Below are 25822 nucleotides of genomic sequence, written 5' to 3'. Positions count from 1 at the left end.
AGGTGGAGATCACGAGGAAGGTCATTCAAGGTTGTGGACAACCTTCCTACAAAACCGCAATGCCACCTTGGCTGTCTCCTTGCCTTCCTCTGCGTGGTTTTGCTCCATTTAATGTAAAAAAAAAACCTGAAATAAACATGTATTAGCCACCTAGGAATAGTGACTGCCCTCCTTCCTACAAATAACATGAATATACTAAAAAATGATGCATAAGTGATGAAAAATGAAGGGTTGAGCAAGGGTAAGTAGGCCAAATGAGCCCAAAATGTTACCAAATTTGGGGCTCATCATCTATTCTGAGGAAGACCCAGTTGAGCTAAATGTCAAGGATAGTGTACTATTAGTTGCATGTGTTTTCCTATGAAGAAAACTCATACATGTAGTCAAGGGAAGGTTCCTTGAGGATTGCGCAGTTCTGACAGGGTGTGAAATCAGTGTTCTACTTGGTAACAGGAGGATCACCATAATTGTTTAAAAATTTAATGATATTTAAAGAAAATTAAAAAAAAAAGTTTCCAAATTTTTATATGATTTATCTTAAAAATACTCAAACACATATATATTTTATTTAAATTACAAAAAAATATGTGCCAAATTATTGTTTAGTATGGTAGAGATGTTGTAATGTTTAACATTTTGATTCAATTAAAAAAATAAATAAAATTCTCTAAACCATAGTTTTTTTCTATGGTATTATTCTCTAATGTGGCCTATTTAAAGGCTGATAATTAAAGCAACGAAGATCCATCTTAATTCTGGATCTTTTCATTGTAAAAAATGTTTGCACCTCAAGAGACAGATTTGAACCCTCTTGGTTATTTTTGAAATTATATTTTCAAATGACAAATTTTACAATCTTTATATATATATATATATATATAACTCTAAAATTGTTGCTAAGAGATCGTCTTTCTAGGCATAAGGAAATAGGTTAATGGCACCAACCTCGAGGGATCTAGCAAGAGTTAAGCTTGCCCCCTTAGGGACCACAGCAGGTGGTGTGGTTTTCTCTGAATAATAGCGATGAGTCAACCTATATGAGGGGATAACATACAATGATGATTGTCCCCATTGTTGTTTTGACAACTTAATTATCATAATTTTTCCCACTATATAAAGAAAATGACTTACCTACCCAGGCCACAATTTATGTTGGACTACAAATTTAGTTGGAATTCAAAAATCTGAAAATATGAGTGTTTGTATTTTTTTTTTTTAATGGTGGAAATGAGTTGACCACCCTCAAGAACCCTTGGAGCACCTAAAATTCTAAAACTTGACAATTGTAACCTAGATTTCCAAATAATTTAGTTAGATTTCGTCAAAATCATACTAAAAAACACTTAAAATACAAATTTAATAATATAATATTACAATTTTATCAATAATTTAACAACCAAAATTTAAATGTCTTGAAAAACACTAAAAATACAAATTTAATAATATAATGTTACAATTTCATCAATAATTTAATAAACAAAATTTAATAATACTTAAAAATATAAAATTATTTTAACTGGTCTCTTTTTAGTCATATTAGGTAATACTAGTCATTTTTATTTTTATTATACTTGCCCTAGGGATGGCATTACACATTCATGTCTTTGACAAAAAAACTTGTCTCTTTTTAGTCATATTAGGTAATACTAGTCATTTTTACTTTTATTATACTTGCCTCGGGGATGGTATTATACATGATGGTATTACACATTCAATTTCGTTGCATTATTAGTTTGTCTTTGACAAAAAAATTCTATGGTTTATCCATAATTTAAGATTGGGAATTCAATTTTTATTATTTAAATTTATTTATTTGGAAGGTGGGGATGGTATTACACATTCAATTTTGCTGCATTATTAGTTTGTGTTTGACAAAAAAATTCTACCATTTATCCATAATTTAACATTGGGAATTCAGTTTTTATTATTTAAATTTATTTATTTGTAAGATGATTGGTTGAGGTCTTATTATGAGCTATTTTGTAATTTCCATTTCTATTAGTCACTTGTTTTTTTTTTGCTTTAATTCATTTTTCTAATATTTCCGTTTCCACAACTTTTAATTTTTTCTCTATATTTTCAATTTAACATGACTTATTATTATATTAAAAACATAATAATTTTAATTACAAAAAAGTATATATATTAATAAAAAATAAAACACACATATATATTAAAGTGCATATATGTTAATATAAATAATATTAGTTAAATCATATTTCTTAATTTTTTGTATGGCTTTCAACAATACAATATTTAGGCCGATAGGCCTTCCTTTGAAAGGGACTTTCGTCGTCCCTTTGTTTCTCAGGCTGACACCTGGCGTTTGACATAGAGCGGGTATAAACCCTCTAACCCCCCAAACCTTTATCCGCATAATTCTGAAAGCGAGCGGTCATATGTTGGCTATGCGGGGAATATGCCCTCCTTGCTCGTCGCTCGTCGTGTATTCATGGATATTCATGAAGGCGGTTCTGCGGTTACTTAATTTTTAGTTGGAGTTTGAGAAATTCGTGACGTTTTGTTCGGAAGCTTCAGCATTCATAAGCTCCAGTAGTAATGGCGCATATGAACTCTCAGTTTTGACATTTCGCTCTTCCTGTTACGCTTGCCAGGGTCGATCCCTGCACCTTTCAAGAGATCCCTGCACCTCTCCCCAACTCCGAAACATGCCTCTCATTTCTTCCTTGGCCGTTGGCGTTCTGCAACCTCGCTCTTCTGGTGCTCGAGGTGAAACCTACACTAGCACACCACAGGTATCTTTTTCCTCCTCGGACTTAGAAGCCGTTGCAAACCCTCCTTCAGTGTTACAAATCCTCTCTCTGAGGTTTTCACCAGGAATTTTGTTTATCTGTCTTGGATAAATCTTTCCCAATTTCACTTGGATCTTAGGTTCAGTCAACAGAACCGTAAGGTCTTCCTGGAAAGTTTTTCAACATTATCGCCCACTACACGGTAACCCTCGCAGGTAAGGCCCTTGTTGAATATATGATGTTTCTGTTATCATAGGTCTTTTGTTTTGCATGCTCATCATCGTATACAACTTACTTTTCCCCTTCTTTGCAGGGGAAAGCTACAGGTCTATACTGTCGATGGCTTCCACAGTGCAACCGTGGCGGCAACAATTTCTCCTTACCCCGGAAGTGAACCAGGTCATTCTTGTGGCTATGTTTCCTCTAAGCTTACTTATTATTAAATTATGTTATGGTTGTTCGAGAAGAGCGTCTTTTCTCTGTCGACTTGAGGGTTTTTAAATTATTATGGATGTTGAGCATTTTAGCTCTAGCCGGAACCAAAGTCAGTTGTTTTGTTTTCGTTTTTGTTAAGATCCATTTATGTAATTCATGGAATTACAGTGTTAAAATTTCTCTTCATAATTTACAGTGGTTATATTCTCCACTGAGTTTTCTATTGCCGAGAATGTAATTAGTAAATAGGTTTGACGTTATCCTTTTCCTGTACTGTTGGTTGCACAGGTTACTTGTAGGATACATATATGCATTTTGGTATTTTATGGCTAAACACTTGGTTTGAAACAGTCATGCAATTAAATCTTGCATGTTGGGCATGCCATTCCTCTTGTTTATATTATTATTAAATTATGTTATGGTTGTTCGAGAAGAGCGTCTTTTCTCTGTTGACTTGAGGGTTTTTAAATTATTATGGATGTTGAGCATTTTAGCTCTAGCCGGAACCAAAGTCAGTTGTTTTGTTTTCGTTTTTGTTAAGATCCATTTATGTAATTCATGGAATTACAGTGTTAAAATTTCTCTTCATAATTTACAGTGGTTATATTCTCCACTGAGTTTTCTATTGCCGAGAATGTAATTAGTAAATAGGTTTGATGTTATCCTTTTCCTGTACTGTTGGTTGCATAGGTTACTTGTAGGATACATATATGCATTTTGGTATTTTATGGCTAAACACTTGGTTTGAAACAGTCCTGCAATTAAATCTTGCATGTTGGGCATGCCATTCCTCTTGTTTATATGGTAGTAAGTTCACTGTTTATTGTAGTTCCGACTCAAGGCGAAAACTATATTGCTTATATTCTGTTTATCTTAAGATAGATAATTGTTATTTAATATTTCCAGTATTGTGATTACAGTACAATATGTGTGCCTCTTTGTAAAACATGCTAAATAGATTTTTGAATGAAATATAACTGCTTAGAAGGATCTTTAGTTGATAATCCCCAAGGGGTGGTTTACTTTTTCCTTTAGTTTAACAATTTCTGATAAATACTTCTTCTGTAGAGTAAAATCGGTCTGCTGGGTAGTCTATCTCATTTATGAGTTTTAGTTTTTCCTGTTATTAAGACAAACATTGGAACAGTTAGATCCAGAATATCCTTGCATGATTTTGTGTGCATTTGGAATTTGTGATAGTTATAGCCATATCTTTGACAGTTGTTCCCTTTCATGCATTCCTCATTGTAGTTGAGAGCACAAAAGCCACTTGGGAAACTGGATCATCGTTTTCCCTAAAAAATAAAGCTGGGCAGAAACAAGAGCGTTTGCCTAAATCTGACCCGTTGGGCGTAAAGCTAGACATGAATGATGATTTGGAGGATCTGATAGATGAAGAAAGCCTTCTTTCTGAAGAGGATTCGAAAAGATCTTCATTGCCCTCTGGTTAGTAACAGGGGCTGGTGGCTGTTAATGTTGGTTTGCAGTTTATCCATTGGAAAGGAATATATATGATAGAATCCTCTTTAATAACGTTACAAACTTGATCAGCTTGGTCACTTTTCCCATCTATTCTTTCAATCCATATTTTGTAATTTGTTTTGTTGTGCAGCCAATGACTATGAAGTTAGTACGAAAAGAAAAGCCTGCAAAAATTGTACCTGTGGCCGAGCTGAGTTGGAAGAGAAACAGACGAAGTTGGGCCTGACTGCAGAACAGTTGAATAACCCACAATCTGCGTGTGGAAATGTATGCTGGTTCTTTTTAATCTTTTGCTCTTATTTCATTTCTTTCTCGGGAAGAAGTATTTGCAAATTGCCATCCCTATTTTGTGGAGAAAGGTTGCCAATTTATATAACCTTTTTACCATTGTGGTATTTCTAGTTTGTTCTTTTAGTTACTGTTTACGAGTATAATTGTTCTGTATAAAAGAACAGAATGCTGCGTTGATATCTGTTAAACTTTTGATTGAACAAACTTCCTTTAGGTCTCTCTCTTAATATACACAGCTGTGTTTTTTAATGAAAACTTGAGTTTCCATCTCCATCTTTGAAGGAGAATCTTGGCTGCTGGGATCTGCAGCGTATACTATATTACAGTTACCCTATTTTATATTCCAAACTGTGAACAAGGTCACATACTGTAGGAATCAAAATGTAATATAATATTTGCTCATTTTTCTGATATAATGGATGTCTTGATTTTGTTAGTGTGGACTCGGGGATGCATTCAGGTGCAGTAGTTGCCCCTACAAAGGACTTATCTCCTTTCAAACTTGGGGAAAACTTAAAAGGTATATATACCACATACATATTGTTTTCCATCTATTGCGCCTTCTATTTTTAACAAGTTTGTTCTGACATATCAATTCCTCCATTTGACTAAAATGCTTTTACAAAAATTGCAGGTATCTCTTCCTGGCACACTCTTGACTGTTGATATGTGAGCAAAGTAGTGCTTTGAAGAGTTAACAATTAGTCATAAACCCTCAATCATTCCGTGCCATCCAAGTGATGGGTTGCTTACCTTTAAGCATTTCTAATGTAATTTCCCTTCAACCATTGAGTGCTTAAATTAAGCAATGGTGCAGCCTTATTTCTAGGTATAAATTATAATATAGTGTATGAGAATCACAACTATTGCTGGCGTTATTAGGACTGTTAGTGTTACCTATCTACTTTTGTATCTATTATATATGACATATGAAATGATGAATCTGGCCAGGGAAGGAATGTTTATAGCATCCCAAGATTGCTTCCTTGAAGGAAATGAGTAAAGTACTTAATATTTGTTTATCAAATTTAGTTTAAGTTTGATTTGCTTGGCCAGCTCTTTTCTTATGCTGATTTTTCAATTACAACAGTCACGTAAGGGCTATTGTATTAACTATACGCACGATTTGTTAAGAAGTAATCGACCTAATTGAAGACATTCCCAACCATTCATTTGGGCAAATCTTTCATGACCATTCATTTGGGGAAAGCTCTCAAAAGGATGATAAATTGGTTTCCAGATCGGTTTTCTTTTGCCTTCCATTTGGTTGAAGTTGAATAGAATCACAAATTGACTCTCCCTGCCCTAAATGTGAATTGTATCCCATGATATCTTTCTTGCAGAGACACCTTTAAGGACTGTAGCTTTTACAAATGAAGTTAGACCGGATTTGTTCTTTTGATCGGTTTATTTTCCATTTCTAGCAAGAGAATACATCTTATATTACTTTGCAAAATAAGTAGATTACATCATGTGTCATGAGGGAGGACCTGGAGACTGCTTCATTTTGCCTCTTCCCCAGCATGGGTGTTAACACCCTTGTTCAGTGTATAGGGTCATTTTACCCTTATGGGTTTGACTAAACTTGTCTAGGCTTCCAGCCTCTTAACTGGGTTGAACTTTGTTTAGGCTTTGAACTTTGTTTAGGCTTCCCAACGTTTTAGGCAGGTTGGAAATCCTAAATCCTTTTGTTACAACTTACGGATGACTCGTTTCAATGTTCTGCTGCTCGTCCTTCTCAAATTTATTAGTGGAGTTATCATTTTGGTCTTACAAAGCATAACCTATCTTCTCAAATTTATTAGTAGGGTTATCATTTTGGTCATACAAAGCATAACCAATCTTCTCAACCGGATTTGTTCTTTTGATCTGTTTATTTTCCATTTCTAGAAAGAGAATACATCTTATATTAGTTTGCAAAATAATTAGATTACATCATGTGTCATGAGGGAGGACCTGGAGACTGCTTCATTTTGCCTCTTCCCCAACATGGGTGTTAACACCCTTGTTCAGTGTATAGGGTCATTTTACCCTTACGGGTTTGACTAAACTTGTCTAGGCTTCGAGCCTCTTAACCGGGTTGAACGTTGTTTAGGCTTCCCAACGTTTTAGGCAGGTTGGAAATCCTAAATCCTTTTGTTACAACTTACGGATTGACTCATTTCAATGTTCTGCTACTCATCCTTCTCAAATTTATTAGTGGAGTTATCATTTTGGTCTTACAAAGCATAACCTATCTTCTCAAATTTATTAGTAGGGTTATCATTTTGGTCATACAAAGCATAACCAATCTTCTCAAATTTATTAGTAGGGGTAGGGTTATCAATGATCATTTTGGTTTTACAAAGAATAAGTTAATAACCAAAGGGCATAATAAGCAATGCATTAGTTTTGTTTTAAAACTTTTCAATATCAATAAGAAATCCTTTTGGATTAAAAAGTAGATTTTTGTAATTCACTTGATTGACAAATTAATCATTTTAGTAATTGAAAATTATGTGAACATATTTAGAAATTGCAAGTTAATGATCAGATAATTATATTAAAAAAATTAGAAAATTCAGAATTACATAAAAATAATTGTTAGGATATTGGAAACCTAAGCAGTTTGGAAGAATTTTCTTTGGGAAATGCTTCGTTGGAAATGCTGCCCTGTTCTCTAGGTCACTTGAGCAGCTTGAAGAAGTTGTGGGTTTGTGATTGCGCAGAATTGAAATCTTGGCCCAATTCGTTGGGACTGTTGACTCAGCTGTCAACGTTGTGGGTTGGAGGCTGTGGAATACAACCCTTACGATCAACAAATTCAGCCTCAGTCTTGATGGATCCGAGGCATCCGATAATATCATGGTTTCTAATGGAATCAACTTTTTAATAGCAATATATCAATATGTTTTGTAATATTATGTTTTGACTTTCTAAAGGCAATATACAATTATGGTTTTCAATGAAATATATTGGTAGGGGATAGTCATGGTGGTTATTGCCTTGGTCACTAGCAAGCTTCGTATATGCTTGGCCATCTATAGAGGTTTTTTGATTTTGGGTAATTAACTTACTCTAAAATGAAATAAGACATTCAATGTGTTCTTTGTAATATAGATATAAACAAAACATCTAAAGAAAAGTAATTGCACAATGATCTAGGCCAACAAAACAAGGTTTTCCACAAACCAATTAAGCCTTTCAACTTTTTCGGCTTACTTTCTTATATCAAACATTTGCAGGGTTTCAACCAATTAACATTTCATTGAGTATGTATTTACAAAGCAATGATTTTGGGATCAAATCCCACAAAGCAATTCTATACTTGCTTTTCAAATTCCTTAAAGCTTTTGAAAGTAAAGTAAAACCAATGAATTATCAATATAATTTTACCATAATAAAAAACAATTAGAAAGCCTTTAGCCAACTCAAATTGCTCATTCGTTAGGCTTGAACCAACATCTCTTCTAGAAAAATTCAACAATTCTGATTTAATAATCCTATCGGCCTCTCTTTGTACCTTTTGGGACAATTGCTAGTTTATTAGTGGTTTTATTTTTGTGGTGAAATTTTATATCTTTGTTTTGAAATAGAATATTTTAATAATAGCTGAATAGTCTTTTATCAAATATTTTTTTCTTCTTCTAAATTATATATTTTGTAAATCTAATTAATATAAATCAAGCCTATCATTAACCCAAATATATCATTTTAAAAAATAAAATAAAAAGGGTTAAAAAACCACCACAATCACTAAGACTACCCTTATTTAAGGCTCATGATTTCATTTAAGACTACCCTTATTTGACACGCATGATTTTATTTTATTAAAGAGAAGTGGGATAAAGTTATGGAATACCGAAGTTTAGACGGCTTTATCGGTTTCTAGGTTTTTGTTAACGGCTTTATCGGTTCTACGGTTTTTTGTTAACGGCTTTGTCGGTTTCTACGGTTTTTGTTAAGTAACCACCCGGTTTGATCCAACAGCTTGTTGGTAATTTTAGAGATGATTGCAGAATAGTTTGGCCGAGTTGCAGAGCAATTTGAGTACTGACTGCTCTGTCACTTACTCATTAAAATAAATCTGCAAATTCCTACTACACGTTTCAGCCTAGATAGTGCCCATAATCACACCGACTTTGCTTCTCCAATAGTTGCTACAGGAGGCGCTGTTCTGACCTTTCACCAATTCCACCATCTATTTCATCTCTGAAACTCATCAAAAGGTAGGCGAATCGAAATCATATTTGTTGAATGTGAAATTATTTCTGAGAAAGAAAATGTCATATTTTTCAGAGATTGTATTAAATTACATCCACAATGTCCATGTGATACAGAATACACGAGGGCAAAAAGAAATTGAAGATTTGTATGTAAATTTAAAGACTATTTAGACGAGCTGAGGTTAAAAAGAAATTTCCCTTGTTTTTGCTTTTTTTTAATCAAATTTTATAATATAGGTCTACATGTCATAGTTCCAAGGGTATATATAGCTTCTCCAAGTGCCAGAGGTTTTGAGGGGTTTTTATTTCTGAAACGACCCAGTACCTTGAAAAATCCTCGAATGGCCTGCATGTATGATTTCTGTGGATTTTTTTACTTCTCCATGTTATGGGCACAATGAAAATTTCCAGTATCTTATTAATAACTGTATAGATCTACATTTCAGAGTTCCAAGGGTTTAATTTCTGCAATTGCCAGAGTTTTCCAGGGTTTTTGGTTTCTGAAACGATCCAGTATCTTGAAAAATGCTCGAATGGTCTATATGTATGGCTTTTGTGAATTTTTTTACTTGCCCAGGTTCCGGCCGGAATGAAATTCTCTAGGTTGTTTTGAATATAATATACCAGTTCTGTGTATGATAAAAATGATTTTAAACCGCTTATTTTCTGGTCAAGGTCAAGGCAAAACATGGGGTAGAAATTTGAGATGCCTGGTATGGGTTCACCTGTCAGAGTTCCTACGGCATAGTTCCTCCATGCTCTACTGGTTTCCGAGGCTTTTGAAATGATTCAGAACCTTACAGTTTCCTGAAACGGCTTGAATCTACACCATCCGTGAATTTTCTTTACTTGATTGGATTCTGGGGACAATGAGCTTTTCTGGGGACATGCTCTAGGTATTTTCAGGGCCTTTGAAGTGACAAAAAAACCTTAAACGTTTGGATCCACGAATCTCTGCATTTGTGAATTTTTTCCTTCATCTGATTCCAATGACAATGAATTTTCCCGAACAGTTTTAGATAACCCCTATAATATGCCCTCCACCCCTGGTGTCTTAGTTACCCATATAATATGCCTTCACTCCTGGGTGTCATAGTTTTCATACAAACATGCTGTACTGAATCATTTTTCTTTTTCCATGGTTTTTTTTTCAACTCCAATCCACCGTGGAAAATACTGTAGATCAAAATTCTATCATGTGAAAAAGCATTGATATATTGTTATTTTGTTTGATCAGGCGAAATAGAATATATTCCGTCTTTTCTTAGAAAAATTCCTCACACCGAAATGCCGTTTACATTTCACTTTCTTCTGATAGCGTTGTGAATTTGTCCATATGATCTGCAGGGCTTCTTGTGATTCCAGACATTTTGGAAAGATTTGAAGCTGTTTCAATGAATGGTTTAGCGGAATATTTTCTCGAGCAACTTAAAGAAGCCACGTTGTTGACGGTGGAAGCTTCTATAATGTGTTGCATTCAGATTGACTCTTCCAAATTTATTTTCCAGGTGGGAGTGTGTTCTATTTTTATTCTTATTTGCAAAGAAAAGTGTATTTTAATGATAGGTATGATGTAGAGGTGCACCCAAATGCCATATGGCAGCAGCTTGTATGAATTGCAGCAGCTTGTATGAATTGTTTAGAATTATGAGAAGAAGTGGTAGAATTATAAACATTGTTGAGACTTGTGATTATAAGGTAAAAGGGTCTTAAAGAAAATATGAAAGGGTTTATATACCTTGGTTTTATAATTATATTTGCTTGGGTTTATAATATCTAGGGCTTCTATAATTAAACACAAGGGTTGTATTATTAATAATAGTAGTAACCCCCAGCCACTTTGTACTATTGTTACCGAACTATTGTTGACCGTCGGATGTGAGACGATTGAACAATGGTTTGGGTTTGTTTGCTATCAGATTTTAAAAAACAGTTTCGAAAATAAAACATTATTAAAAAACATAAAGAATGATTATTTAGTAATCAATAAACAATTCTTGACCATTAGATCCATTGTTAGACACATAAAGAATGATTAATTATTAATTAGGCCGATAGGCCTTCCTTTGAAATAGACTTTCGTCGTCCTTTTCGTTCTCAGGTTGACACCTGGCGTCCATATTCGGCGGGCCTTTGTTGTGATTTCTGTTTATTCTCAGCGCCGAGAACTTCCTGCTTTTTCTGCTTTCTGTCCGTTTGGTAGCATCTGTCCTGATTTTTGTTTATTCACAGCGCCGAGAACTTCCTGTTTGGTAGCATTATTGCTGGGTGGCATTATTGCTCAACACTCTCGAAAACCCAGTTATGCGGTCCCTGTTTTGCGGTGCACACGTTCGTGGCTTGAAACCCCTGTTCTGCGATGCACGATCAACAGATTTGTGCTTTGGAAAACCTGTTCTGCGGTTTCCGTGCTTCCATGACCTTAGAACTTCCTGCTTTTCCTGCTTTTCGTCCATTTGGTAGCATCTGTCCTGATTCTGTTTATTCACAGCGTCGAGAACTTCCTGTTTGGTAGCATTATTGCTCAACACTCTCGAAAACCCAGTTATGCGGTCCCTGTTTTGCGGTGCACACATTCGTGGCTTGAAACCCCTGTTCTGCGATGCACGATCAACAAATTTGTGCTTTGGAAACCCTGTTCTGCGGTTTTCGTGCTTCCATGATCTTACCGGCAGCCTTCTTCGATCAAACTTCATCGACAAACAGACAACCCTGTTTGACAATCTCACAAAGTATAGCAGTGTTCAAACTGACAGAGGAACTTGGTTTGACAATCTCACGAATGGAGCTGGAAATCGTGAGCCGGAGCTGTTGTTTAGAATACATCTGCACAACATCATTTCTTCCAGGTCAGGTCCTTTTTCAACTACTTTGTTTCCCTTTCCGGAGCTGTTGTTTAGAATACATCTGCACAACATCATTTCTTCCAGGTTAGGTCCTTTTTCAACTACTTTGTTTCCCTTTCCTTGCCATATCAACTCACTCAGTCCTGTTTTGCTTCCTAGGGATTTGCTGGACGAACTGGCCTAATTTCCACTGTATAAAAGTTTGAACCATTCCAAAGATAAATCGAACCCTTGTTTTCGCTGCTTGTATTCTCAGAAGCTCGGGTCCATTCTCTCCCTTTGCTTGGGCAATCACTCAGCTCTGTCCGAACATTGCCACTGTTTTTTGAAATTGAATTTGCGAAAATCAAAATAGACAGTTTGGCCATGCCAATTATGAAATACTAAATTGATAATGTAGATCACATTTGAAACTGGGCCGTTGAAATTTCCCTCTAGAGTACGCAAGGGAAAGTTTATATTAGCAGGGCATCGTGAGAATCTGAGATTACTAGCGTATGCACGCACATAACACAGCCTGAGAATTTGAGTTTACCGGGGTATGCACGCACATAGGCATTCTTGTATATTCGTAAATTTTATCCATTTATTTTGGCGAAATTGAAAGACGTTTGACTTCTCCCATCTATAATTTCCCACCCTGTAATACTTGAGATTGAAAGAGATTCAGACAAAGAAATATAGCATTACCTTGGTTTTGTCGTTGATCCAATTGGGATGACATAGAGCAAAATACAACTCTTTCTTGGAACAGATTTCTAAAGTTGAATCCATCTGTGCAAGAAGGTGGGGAAGAATCTTGTCCCACACAGAGTCCGAATTGCATGCCGAACTGAATGTCTGATTGACAACAAACATCTCTAGGTGTGGTGATATGCAACTCTCTAGCAAATCCCCCATTGTTATCGTCATCCCTTTCTTGCTCTCCTCCATCAACTAGGTTAGATTACAATAACAAGATACAAGAGTAGTTTCTTTGTTCGGATTCGCTTCCTCACTCTTCTCTACCCAATGTGAGGCCAACTCTTCTCTACCAGAGTAGTTTCTTTGTTTGGACTTGTACCAGAAGAAGTTTTTATAGTATTCTCTCCTTCTGATTTATTGATAAATTCATAAATAAATTCATGTTCATTCATGTTCATCTCCTTAAGGCTGATCTGAAAAGGTTAGCTTCCAGGCCACGGTATAAATTCATGCTTATCTATTTCATAGACCTAAAATGCATGTCCAGGTAAATTGACGATTGTCTCTTTATAAGATCTAGGAATGTTTGCTCACAGCCTGTTGGCCTTCTGACGTTCGATAAAATGCTTTTTCATCTGAAAGAGCTTAATGCAGGCTGCAGCTGTTAATTGTGCATGCAAATTTAACTTATATTAAGCTAACCTTATTCTTACCACAAACCAGCTTTGTATACCCATATTTAATAGGCAAAATTGGAGCAAAACAGGCTGGATTGTAAGTTGGAGGTTAAATTCAAGAGGAAATTACGTTTGCTGCAAGCACTTTTTGAAAGTGTGGAAGTGTTTCACTCATTATGGCCCAACCTGGTTGATTTGATTGCCTATATTAGCTTTTTATTCTGAAAATCCATGTTTACAGATTATTTGAATGAGTAATTATACAGAAGGCAAATCGCTGGCATACAGATCAAAAGACAAATTGCTCTGGCAGACAAAAAAATGCTGTCACTTTCATTTTCATTTTATTTGGAGTTATTGTACTTCAGAGCTAAGACTTTCCTTCAACAACATGCCTTGTGCAACACGACTTTCCTTCAACAACATGCCTTGTGCAACATGACTTTCCTTCAACAACATTCCTTGTGCAACATGACTTCTCTTCAACAACTTATGCTATGAGACAATCTTCTATACAGTTTCTTTGTGTTAAACTTGCTCTTTTTATGCACAAAAACAGTTAAATTTATATTCTAAAAAACTGTGGCTAAACCATAAGCGTAGGTTTACAAGAGATATATAGTTTTAGGCAGACATACCTTAGAGTGCACAGACAAGTATAAATTATCCAAAAAATATTGTTGAGGCCTATCCATGTCATTCTACTCTGAATTCTGCATGTGTGCTGCTTAAGAAACTGACATACTAACAATACTTATTCTCCGATTTATTGATAATTTCATAAATAAATTCATGTTCATTCATGTTCATCTCCTTAAGGCTGATCTGAAAAGGTTAGCTTCTAGGCCTCGGTATAAATTCATGCTTATCTATTTCATAGACCTAATATGCATGTCCAGGTAAATTGACGATTGTCTCTTTATAAGATCTAGGAATGTTAGCTCACAGCCTGTTGACCTTCTTACGTTCAATGAAATGCTTTTTCATCTGAAAGAGCTTAATGCAGGCTGCAGCTGCTAATTGTGCATGCAAATTTAACTTATATTAAGCTAACCTTACAAACCGGCTTTGTGTACCCATATTTAATAGGCAAAATTGGAGCAAAACAGGCTGGACTGTAAGTTGGAGGTTAAATTCAAGAGGAAATTACGTTTGCTGCAAGCACTTTTTGAAAGTGTGGAAGTGTTTCACTCATTATGGCCCAGCCTGGTTGATTTTATTGCCTATATTAGCTTTTTTATTCTGAGGATCCATGTTTACAGATTATTTGAATGAGTAATTATACAGAAGGCAAATGGCTGGCATACAGATCAAAAGACAAATTGCTCTGGCATACCAAAAAAATGTTGTCACTTTCATTTTCATTTTATTTGGAGTTATTGTACTTCAGAGCTAAGAACTTCCTTCAACAACATACCTTCTGTAACACGACTTTCCTTCAACAACATGCCTTGTGCAACATGACTTCTCTTCAACAACTTATGCTATGAGACAATCTTCTATACAGTTTCTTTGTGTTAAACTTGCTCTTTTTATATTCTAAAAAACTGTGGCAAAACCATAAGCGTAGGTTTACAAGAGATATATAGTTTTAGGCAGACATACCCTAGATTGCACAGACAAGTATAAATTATCCAAAAAATATTGTTGAGGCCTATCCATGTCATTCTACTCTGAATTCTGCATGTGTGCTGCTTAAGAAACTGACATACTAACAATACTATTAGACAAAACATGGTATGAGCACACATTTTCAGAGAAAATTTTGATTGTGCACACCTAAGGATAGGTAGAGGCAAGGTCATTCAAAGCCCTTCCTTGCAGTCCATGAAATTACATGGGTTGGTAAGGCTAAAATTATATCGAAACTGCCCACATTTTTTCCCCTTGCACATCATACTCCATTTGCCTCTTTGTAACCTTTTTTTTTTGTAAACTAAGGTAAGGCCTTTTCTATTAACATCCACCAGCGAAACTATGTACAAAAACAGTTATCCTCCTCCCGCCCCGAAGGGAAACCGGGAAGGAGGGCCACCATGAGTCAGAAGTTTTCAACATAAAGCTGAGACAGTACATCAACAAGTGTAAAACAGAACCTACAGACTAGCTATCAGCCGAAGCTATACCCTATCATCTTATGCATTCCATATCCTATGCCAAAACTGCTACTATTGGTCCTATCAATTGAAAATTGAAAGCAGAACGAAGACTTATCAGTCATCCATAATCTCCGGTTTCACCTCTTCCTCGCGGTGCTCCTTGGTTATCAGCTTCAGAGTGTTTTGGATATCCTCCAGCTTTCTATCCTGTTTCAGCATTGCAACTTGCAGGCTCTTCATTTCCTCTTTCAGGCTCGGGTACCCTTGCGCAATCTCAGTCATTTCTTCCGCTATCTGTTCCATTGCTTTGGCCAGCAGACACTTCATCACCCAATATATATGCAGGGCCTGTTTGTACTGGGAGAGGCGACCCCTGGTGTTACCAGGATCCGGCAGAAGAGGGCTCCATTCATTCATCTCAGGGTCTGAGGCCTCCTCCAGGACTCTCTCTTCCAGATTCTCAATAATTCTTCTTATCTCCACATTGCCCTCCTTGTTGTATACGCGCTCCGCATCTCTGGCCACCTGGTTCATGGTGCGGCGACCTCTTTTCCGTTGATTGGGAGACTGAGGTTCCGAAACATAGTCCCCGGCATGCCCAGTATTTCCTCGTCCCCTGCTTCCTCTGCCCTTTCCTCTCCTTGAAGGCCGACCACGGATGCAACTCCGACTGCCTTGACCGACCTCGAACCTCCCTCTCCCCCTGCATTCCTCCTGCATATTTCTCATCTCGCCTTCTCTGTATATTCCTCCTTCTGTCGACACCTCCTGGTCCTTTCGCCTTAACCTCTCCACGCTATCCTTTACGTTCTGGTGGTTATCAGTCCCCTGAGAGCTATCTTCCTCCTGAATCCTCTGCTGCCTCGTCGTCTTCTTCCTTCTGCCATCCTCTTCGCTATATACTCTAGCCTGCCTGCCACCCTCAGCCATGGTCTCTTGCTTTTTACGAAAACTGTTTCCAGGAAATTTACTCCAGGTATCCACCGTCCTCGCCACCTTGCATGTCCTTAAATTCTTCGCATCAATGTCTGCTGCTGCTCCCTTTAAATTATTGCCACCTCTTCTGTCCACTACCGCCTGCTCGCCGCCGTTTCCCATCCCCTCTGCTGTCATGATGGTCTTGGAGCCATGTCTCGGGGTGCTCTCCTCGCATTGATCTCCCTTCACATCCTTTATTATGATTGCCCACAAGTGAGGCTTGTACTGATAAGCCCTACCCATTATCATTAAGTTACCCGGAGTTCTTTCCTTCACCCCGATCGGGGACTGCTTGTCTCCTTCAATATATCTATACTCTGGCATTATTGTCCTGATTGGTGATGGAGATTAATTCCTCCCAGCAATTCCTTTCCAGCTGTGGTGGTCCTATGCTATCCACCCTGCCATTAGCTTCATTGCATCCCCAGTTCGCCAAGTAATCAGCAGCTCTATTGCCTTCTCTCCTAACATGATGTATGACTTTGTACTCAATATGGTTCATTGCTTCTGCTATTTCCTGGATGAGGCTTGCCGTCCTCCAACTTCTAGTCACCTGCTCCCAAGCTTTTCCATTATTCAGTTTTCTTACTGTTTCTACGACCAGAGTTGAATCCCCTTCTATTTCTAGATTCCTGTAGCCATTTCTTATTGCAATCTTAATTCCTTGGTACGCAGCCATGAATTCTGCTTCATTATTGCTCATCGTGCCTCCACGGTCAGCATAAATCCACCTAATTTGGCCTTGACTATCTCTGAAAATCCCCCCGAATCCTGCAAGACCTGGATTCCCTTTTGAAGCTCCGTCGAAATTGAGTTTGATAAAGCCTGCCTGAGGACGGATGAACACCGTTGGACTTTGGTTCTGAATAATTTGGGGTTTTTGCTGTTGGGGATAGACCATCCCTTGGTCTATCTTTAGCTTCCTTAGAATTCGGTTCTCTTCCTCCGTGGTATCCCAATCCTCCTGGTTCCAGGATTCCGAAAGGATTGTTTCTCTTATTAGAGTTTGAGTTCTATTCCAAAGCTCCTCCGGGGAAATAATCTTGTCTTGGAATATCCTTCTATTTCTCTCTTTCCATATGGTCCATATGTTGAATCCTGCAGCCAAGTTCCACGCTCTTCTCACAACAGGACTTTGGAATTGTCCCTTTCCCCATTGGAACATGGTTTGGCTCACATCTTGGGGATTACGATTCGTTCTTCCGAAGAGGCTTCTAATCTTTTCCCACTGATCCTGAGCTATCGGGCAGGAGTTTAGAATGTGTTCCTGATTTTCTATGTTTTGTTTACATAAGCTACATCTGGATGGCCCTTGGAACCCTCTTTTCTGGAGTTGATCCCAAGTCAGGATGCGTCTTTTACCCACAAGCCAAGTGAACAATGTGACCTTTGGCCACCATTTATTTTTCCATAAATGTTTCCAGTCTTGTGTCTGTTCTTCCATCGCTTGTTTAGACTTTATGAGGTATGCTTCCTTCACCGTGAAGGTGCCTTTTGTAGATCCGCCCCATCTGAGAATATCCAGCCCAGTTCTTTTTTTAATCCTTCTGGAATTCATCTCTTTTACTATCCTTGTTTTAAGATCATCACTAATATTATTATCCCACTCTCCAGGGTCTTTCCATTCCCTCCACATCTCATTTTCGCCTCCTTCCTTCCAATAATCGTTTACATAGATTAAGCCTTTGGCCTTGGCTGCTCTATAGATGGTCTGCATCCCTTGAATTTCCACCATTCTTTCCCGCTGCTGCCAAGCTTCCTCCCAGAATTTTGCTGTCCTTCCATTTCTGATCTCCCAAAAAGCCTGCGAATTTATAATGTCTCTGTTCTGGCATGCCAGGTCCCAAATCGAGGAGCCTTTTGGCATCTCTTCCTTTCGAATGATTCCTTCAACTGTATCTGGCATTGAATATTTCTTCGTCCATATCTCTTTCCATAAGTCTCTGCCCCCTTTCAACCAGCGCCACCATAGTTTCGCCGCTAAGACTTGGTTCAGCAGAAGCGGGTCTCTCACTCCTAGTCCCCCTGCCTCCTTTGCCTTTGTAAGATTGTTCCATGAGATTAAGGCCCACTTCTTCTGCTGCTTTGGCCCTCCCCAAATAAAGTTCTGGAAGATTTCAATCATTTTGGTGCATACACCTTTCGGTACTGCCATGACCGAAAGAGGGTAGATTGGGATTGATTGGAGAGTTGATTTGAGCAGAACAATTCTAGCTGCTATGTTGAGAGTCCGGAAGGACCAGTTAGATAGACGGTTCTTGAGCTTCTCCAGCATTGGTTGCCAATTAGCAATCCTTAGCGGACTTACATCAAGCATGGTGCCCAGGTATTTTGTAGGGAATTCTCCCTGTCTGAACCCCAGTGTTCTTGTCAAATGGGCTTTGACCATTTCAGGAGTGTTAAAGATGAAGGTGTTCGACTTGTCCTTATTAATTTCAGTACCCGAAGCTTCCATGAATAATTCTAAGACCTCTTTGATCCTTTTCACCTCTCTCAGGGATACCTTACAGAAAATCATGATATCGTCTACAAACTGTTGGTGGGTGACTGGGATGTCGTTTCCCCACAGCCTCAACCCTTTTTATCTTCCTCTCTCTAAGCTCTTTTTTGATGTATCTTCCCAATCCCTCTGCCGCAATTATGAACAAGAATGGTGACAGGGGATCTCCTTGGCGCAGGCCTCTTGAAGCATTGAATGTCATAGTTGGGGTACCATTCAACAGAATGGAAAAATTGGGCATTGAGATCATGCTGAGAATCCATTTTACCCACCTTTCACAAAATCCATAAGCCAGAAGAATTGACTCTAGATATCTCCAATTAAGACGATCATAAGCTTTAGAAAGATCTAGTTTTATCATCATGCCTGGTTCTTTTTTCTGTTTCAAAGAGTGTATTACTTCTTGAGAGACTACTAAGCCATCAAGAATTTGCCTCCCTTCAACAAACCCAGTTTGTTCAGGGGATATTATGCTGGGGAGGATTGGCTTCAATCTTTTGACCATTAAGGTGGCTATGATCTTATAGATGACATTACATAGGGCTATTGGCCTAAAACCCTCAGCAGTTTCCGACTTAGCTGATTTAGGAATTAAAGAGATAAGAGTAGAATTGAGACCTGGCCAAACCTTTTGCTGTCTGCGCGCTTCCTCTACAACTTCTAGGATTTCCTTTCCCATGAATTTCCAGCTTGCTTGGTAGAATTCTGCCGTAAATCCGTCGGGACCTGGGGCTTTATTTCGTTTCATACCCATCACAATTTCCTCAACTTCCTCTAAGGTAGCTGCTCTCATCAGGGCTAGGTTTTGGTCCCTGGTTACCAAATTCGGGATTTCATTGCTTATCCTTCCTATGGCTTCCAATCTGTTCCTCTGAGGTTCCGTGAGAATACCTTTGAAATGCCTTACCAGCTCCTGCTCCAAGTTATCATGCTGAGTTATGCGTTGTCCTTCCATGTTTTTGCCTCTTTGTAACTTTGTACCAAAAGAAAATGGGAATTGAATTACTCCTCTTTCTGCAGATCGTTGCATTTAGATGGGTTGGTCAGGCTGCAAATAAATAGAAACTGCCCATGATAGTTTGCAGTTTGACCACAGTTGTGTGACTGATGGAATTTGATTGTTGTTATGGTCTGGATGCTGTTTTTAGGGTCTTGTTTGTGACAAGAGGGAGGACCCATATAGCTGTTATTACAAACATGAGCTTGGCCCCAGTTAGTTCTTCTAGATGCCTGGACTGAAGGAATGTGTGAACTTTCAGATTCAATAGCTATACATAGTGTTTGAATAGCGTGTTCGTTACATGCAATGGCTGCTATTCAACATATGTTTAATGAAAGTGATTCCCTATAATGTGCAAAAATGCACAAGCACAGTGAGTACACCCGAATATAGCATATTAAAACAAAAAAAATTTCTGCATTGTTTAGAAAATAGTTAATATGTCATGAATTATGCACAAGATTCACAAAAGAAGCACATTGCTTCGAAATGATGGGTCTCACACTGCCTGCCCTAAGTTTGGGCACTTTATGTCGATGCCTCCAAGGCCTACTAATATGAACCACTTATAAAAAATTGTTACAAAGCCATAAGGAGTCCAGTCAGCCTTTAAAAAGGGTCTGCAAAGGGTAAATTAAGTGAGCGAAATACATGGCAATTGCCTTGATTGAACCACATCTCTTAATGGGTAGGATCAGTAATAGGGATGGCTGGCAAATGTTCCTATTTCATTGATGTTTTGACGGTACTGTAAGACTATAAGGATCTTTGAGTTGCTTGAGGTACTTCCTAATTTGCACAATATGTACCTTGTCACTAATTTATATTCTAAAAAACTGTGGCTAAACCGTAAGCGTAGGTTTACAAGAAATATATAGTTTTAGGCAGACATACCCTAGAGTGCACAGACAAGTATAAATTATCCAAAAAATATTGTGGAGGTCTATCCATGCCATTCTACTCTAACTTCTGCATGTGTGCTGCGTAAGAAACTGACATACTAACAATACTATTAGATAAAACATGGTGTGAGCACACATTTTCTGAGAAAATTTTGATTGTCCACACCTAAGGATAGGTAGGAGGCGAGGTCATTAAAAGCCCTTCCTTGCAGTCCATGAAATTACATGGGTTGGTAAGTCTAAAATTATATCGAAACTGCCCACATTCTTTCCCCTTGCACATCATACTCCATTTGCCTCTTTGTAACTTTGTACGAAAAGAAAATGGGAATTAAATTACTCCTCTTTTTGCAGATCGTTGCATTTAGATGTGTTGGTTAGGCTGCAAATAAATAGAAACTGCCCATGATAGTCTGCAATCTGGCCACAGTTGTGTGACTGATGGAATCTGATTGTTGTTATTGTTTGGATGCTGTTTTCAGGGTCCTGTTTCTGACAAGAGGGAGGACCCAGATAGCTCTTGTTACAAACATGAGCTTGGCCCCAGATAGTTCTTCTATATGCCTGGACTGAAGGAATGTGTGAACTTTCAGGTTCAATAGCTATACATAGTGTTTGAATAGCGTGTTCGTTATATGCAATGGCTGCTATTCAACATATGTTTAATGAAAGTGATTCCCTATAATGTGCAAAAATGCACAAGCACAGTCAGTACACCCGAATATAGCATATTAAAAAAAATAATTTGTGCATTGTACAGAAAATAGTTAATATATCATGAATTATGCACAAGAATCACAAAAGAAGCACATTGCTTCCAAGTGATGGGTCTCACACTGCCTGCCCTAAGTGTGGGCACTTTATGTCGATGCCTCCAAGGCCTACTAATATGAACCACTTATAAAAAATTATTACAAAGCCATAAGGAGTCCAGTCAGCCTCTAAAAAGGGTCTGCAAAGGGTAAATTAAGTGAGCGAAATACATGGTAATTGCCTTGATTGAACCACGTCTCTTAATGTGTAGGATCAGTATTAGGAATGGCTGGGAAATGTTCCTATTTCATTGATGTTTTGACGGTACTGTAAAACTATAAGGATCTTTGAGTCGCTTGAGGTACTTCCGAATTTGCACAATATGTACCTTGTCACTGAATCAAATAACAAGCATTTTGTTAATGTGGTCTACCTTGGGTGGTTAATATGAGAGGTTATTCTCCTCCCTGTGTAGGTTGTGCCCTTATTATTGTTTCACCATTAAAAGTTAGCCTTGTTAGATTAGATTCCGCATTCATATCACATCTTCTTTGACTAGAATTTTGTGTTGTGGTGAAACTGATGAATTGCAGTTTCTCCTATCACGGGAAAAAGAAACCTCCTGTTAATATTATGGAGACAACCTTGACAACGAATGCCATTCCTCTAGCACCGAGATTCAACCACTACTTTAGATAATCGATGTTGGTTCTGTTACCTCATTAAAAACAACATCCTCGCACTTCCACATTACTCTATCTGATGGAACACATCAACATAACACTTTGCTACCATCCGCATATGGTCGACAAGTTGTATCTGGAGACATCCAAATTGGCTCAATAATTCTGCTTAAAAAAGCAGCTTGCACAGTGCTCCAAAACTCCTCGTAAGGCCCACCATTTGAAATCACCCTCTTTTACTTTTTCCCTTCTAAACGCTTTTTGCATTAAAAGAAGGAAAATGGAATCTTCATTAATTTATTTCTCATTTGTTTACATAAGGTCCATCCGAGTGGTTGAGCTTGAAGTTGTGATGCGCTCAGCAGCATTGATGAAGGACGCATCGACGCTACAACATGCACAGGCGGGTTCATCCCAATTTAGCTCTTCGTCAGCTGAAGATACCTTGCCCTCTGTAGTTACTCCACCAACTACGGCAACAACTACAACAATTCCATTCACGGCACTCAACTCTTACCGAAAATATTGGTCAATCCAAGGTAGGGCATCTGCAAAAACTTCATTGAAGGCGTACAAAAATGTGCGAGGCTCAGGAAAAGTTTTTGGATTTGACCTTATCAACCGTGATAAGGAAGAGATCCACCTTTTTGCATTTGCCGAACTGGCCGAATCTCTTTACAATCTAATTCAAGTTGGGCAACTATACATTGTTTCAAATGGCACAGTGAGAGAAGCAAATCCAAACTACAACCACCTCAAGAACAAATGGGAAATTTACTTGTTTGTTGCTTCCACTATCAATCCATGTCCCACAGATGATCCAATGTTTCCTTACCAGAGCTTTCACTTCAAGACTATTGCTGAAATAAAAAGTGCAACTCCAAATACGAATGTGGATGTCATTGGTGTTGTTACCTCCACTTCACCTGCATCAACAATTCGACAAAAAGATGGAAGTGAAACATTAAGGAAAACACTCATATTAAAGGACAAGTCAGGTTTTAGCATTGATGTAACATTATGGGGAGACCATTGTGACTATATAGGACAGAATCTTTTTGAATTCTACTCTTTCAACAACCCACCAATCTTTGAAATCAAAGGAGGTCGCGTATCTGAATTTAATGGCACCCCAATAGGGACGATACCAACAAGCACTCTCACAATAAATCCACAAGTTGAAGAAACTCACCAACTACATGCATGGTTCCGTGAAACAGGCTATAGCTCTTTTTCTCCATCTTTGAGTAGAAACTATGGTGTTGCTTCGAAGCGTGCCCTACCACGAAAGACGTTTCATGAAATTGCTGGCATGCAACCCTCCGATAAAGCAATTTGGGTTTCAGTTCGAGCAACAATTACTGCTCTTCATATGGATGACTTCTACTTTCTAGCATGTCCATTAGATTTCAATGGAAAACAATGCATGAAGAAGGTTGTGGAGCATTCTAACAATCTTTGGCATTGTACAAAATGTAACGGTGACTTCCCAGAATGTGACTACCGTTACAAACTTAAAATTGAGCTACATGACCACACCGGGAATCTACAGAACGTCACAGTTTTCAATGATGCAGGGAACGAGCTCATGGGCATCACGGCAAAAGACCTGTTCCTGCTTTCTATCGAACCAAGTGACCTGCAGGAAATTTGTGGCCGAATTTCAGGGCACCGCTTTCAGCTAACACTTTCCATTAAAGCAAATTACTTCAACGGTGTTCAACGCTTGCAACCAATACTGATCAATTAAGAAGAAATTCAATATGCCTCTGCATGCAAGGAAGCACTCACTGACATTCAAGCAATGCCCACTTCAAAACGACCTATTGTTCGCTGCCTTTGAGCTGTTTCTTAGGGTTTCTTCTACCACGCCTGTTTGTACATAAACAAACATTTCCACACAACTAATTGTCTCATCTTGTTGTAAATTACACACCCATGTTATTATGATGCAACTTGTAGCTTTCACTGCAAATACTCTCTTCCAGTCATTCCAAAATATGTATGTTTGCCATTTACATTTTACATAATATAGATATCAACACTTGTAAAGAGATACTACATATGTTTCTCGTTCGTTGTCTACATGCTATACATTGATCTCTTGCTTGTTAAGCTATTCATTTTATCGCTCAAACATGTCAAACAAAAATTTTTTTGAAGAAGAAGGAACGAAAAGTTTTTAATCTTGTTTCTCTCCTCTCAATGATAGATGCCGAAATAACATATGAACCATAGCATTCCTAATTGCATGTTTTTCCTTCTACCTAATCTACCTACCTTCACCGATGTTGAAATAAATAAATATTAATTCTATGTTCAAAATATAATGTTTTAATTTCACGATGGATTTACACCCAATAAAATGAGATACTAAACATGCACTACTTGTTTACGAAAACTAATAGTTATTACTTGTACTTGTTTAGATATGCCAACAGACAATCAAATTGCGGCCAAAAGCAAGAGGCGGCGTATTCTTTATGCACAACAAAAGGATCGAATAAATGCACGCCGTCGACTACTTTACGAAAACCACAACAACCCTACTACTTCCTCTACATCCCTTCCCACCTCAAATGCTCTCCCACCTATACAAACCAACCCACTGCACATTCATCAAATCCAGTATAACCCTCCCCTTAATGAAAAACCCCGTCCCTTTCGAGAAAGGATTGATGGACTTTCTACCTTGCATATTTGCACAATATGCAAGGAGGCATACCCAGGAATGAAAACAAAGCTTTTCCACGGTAGACTCTCTTGTTTTCGTTGTGCATCATCTAAATCTACCAATCGTTCTTCTGAACTAAACAACATGGACCCTGGAGAACAACCCTATGTCCTTCACCAATTAACACAAGTTGAAGAAATGCTCATTGCACGTGTCAATCCCATTCTACAAGTCACTCATTCTTGTGGTGGTCAATACAAATATAGTGGCCATACAATTAGCTTCCCTCAAGACATCACCACTATCGCCAAATACTTACCCCGAATACTGTCTGACTTAGACATCCTCATTGTGAAAAGGCAAACTCCAACTGAAAAGGCTTACGAATTCTTCGTTTGCAAATCACGTGTCCTTACAGCCCTTGAATACAAAATAAAATATGACCCTTACTACCGTGATGTTCAATTCAATTCATCTGCAATTTTTGTGCTGCCAGATCACCCTACAGACATTTCTTCTCTTCTCCACAGTGTAACCACCTCCTCTTTTGAACCCCATAAAACCACTACTGATTCTACTTATAACCCTGATGTCATGCTACCTCCATTAGAAATCCAACCCTCTTCTTTTGTTCCAGTACTCCCAAATTCATGTACTGAGTGTGAACACATTTGTAACTATTTGCACTTGACCCATTCAAATTCAACAAGCTCTATCGATTGGCCCCCAATATCTTTAACTGTTGTAAATGAATACAACACCATCGACCTCTTTGCCATGGAATTCCCCACACTCTTCCCTACAGGCACCGCAATGATCATGCAACCAAGACTTACAAAAGTTGAAAGCATGAATATGCG

At 38.0% G+C, this 25822-nt stretch overlaps 1 protein-coding gene across 1 annotated transcript; it reads left to right on the top strand.

The window, feature by feature from the left end:
* Positions 1-4506: 4506 nt before the first annotated feature.
* LOC149216765 (anamorsin homolog 1-like) lies at positions 4507-5931 on the top strand. Its single transcript, XM_089391275.1, has 4 exons — positions 4507-4634; positions 4801-4945; positions 5399-5481; positions 5596-5931. The coding sequence occupies exons 1-4, from the start codon at positions 4553-4555 to the stop codon at positions 5625-5627; spliced, it is 342 nt and encodes a 113-aa protein (XP_089247401.1). The 5' UTR covers positions 4507-4552; the 3' UTR covers positions 5628-5931.
* The last annotated feature ends 19891 nt before the right edge of the window (positions 5932-25822 follow it).

This window comes from Pinus tabuliformis, chromosome 1_1 (genome assembly GCF_031772625.1).
Source record: "Pinus tabuliformis cultivar Carrire ecotype Pingquan chromosome 1_1, CPIR1, whole genome shotgun sequence".
NCBI lineage: Eukaryota > Viridiplantae > Streptophyta > Pinopsida > Pinales > Pinaceae > Pinus > Pinus tabuliformis.
This window is presented reverse-complemented; position numbering and strand designations above follow the sequence as displayed.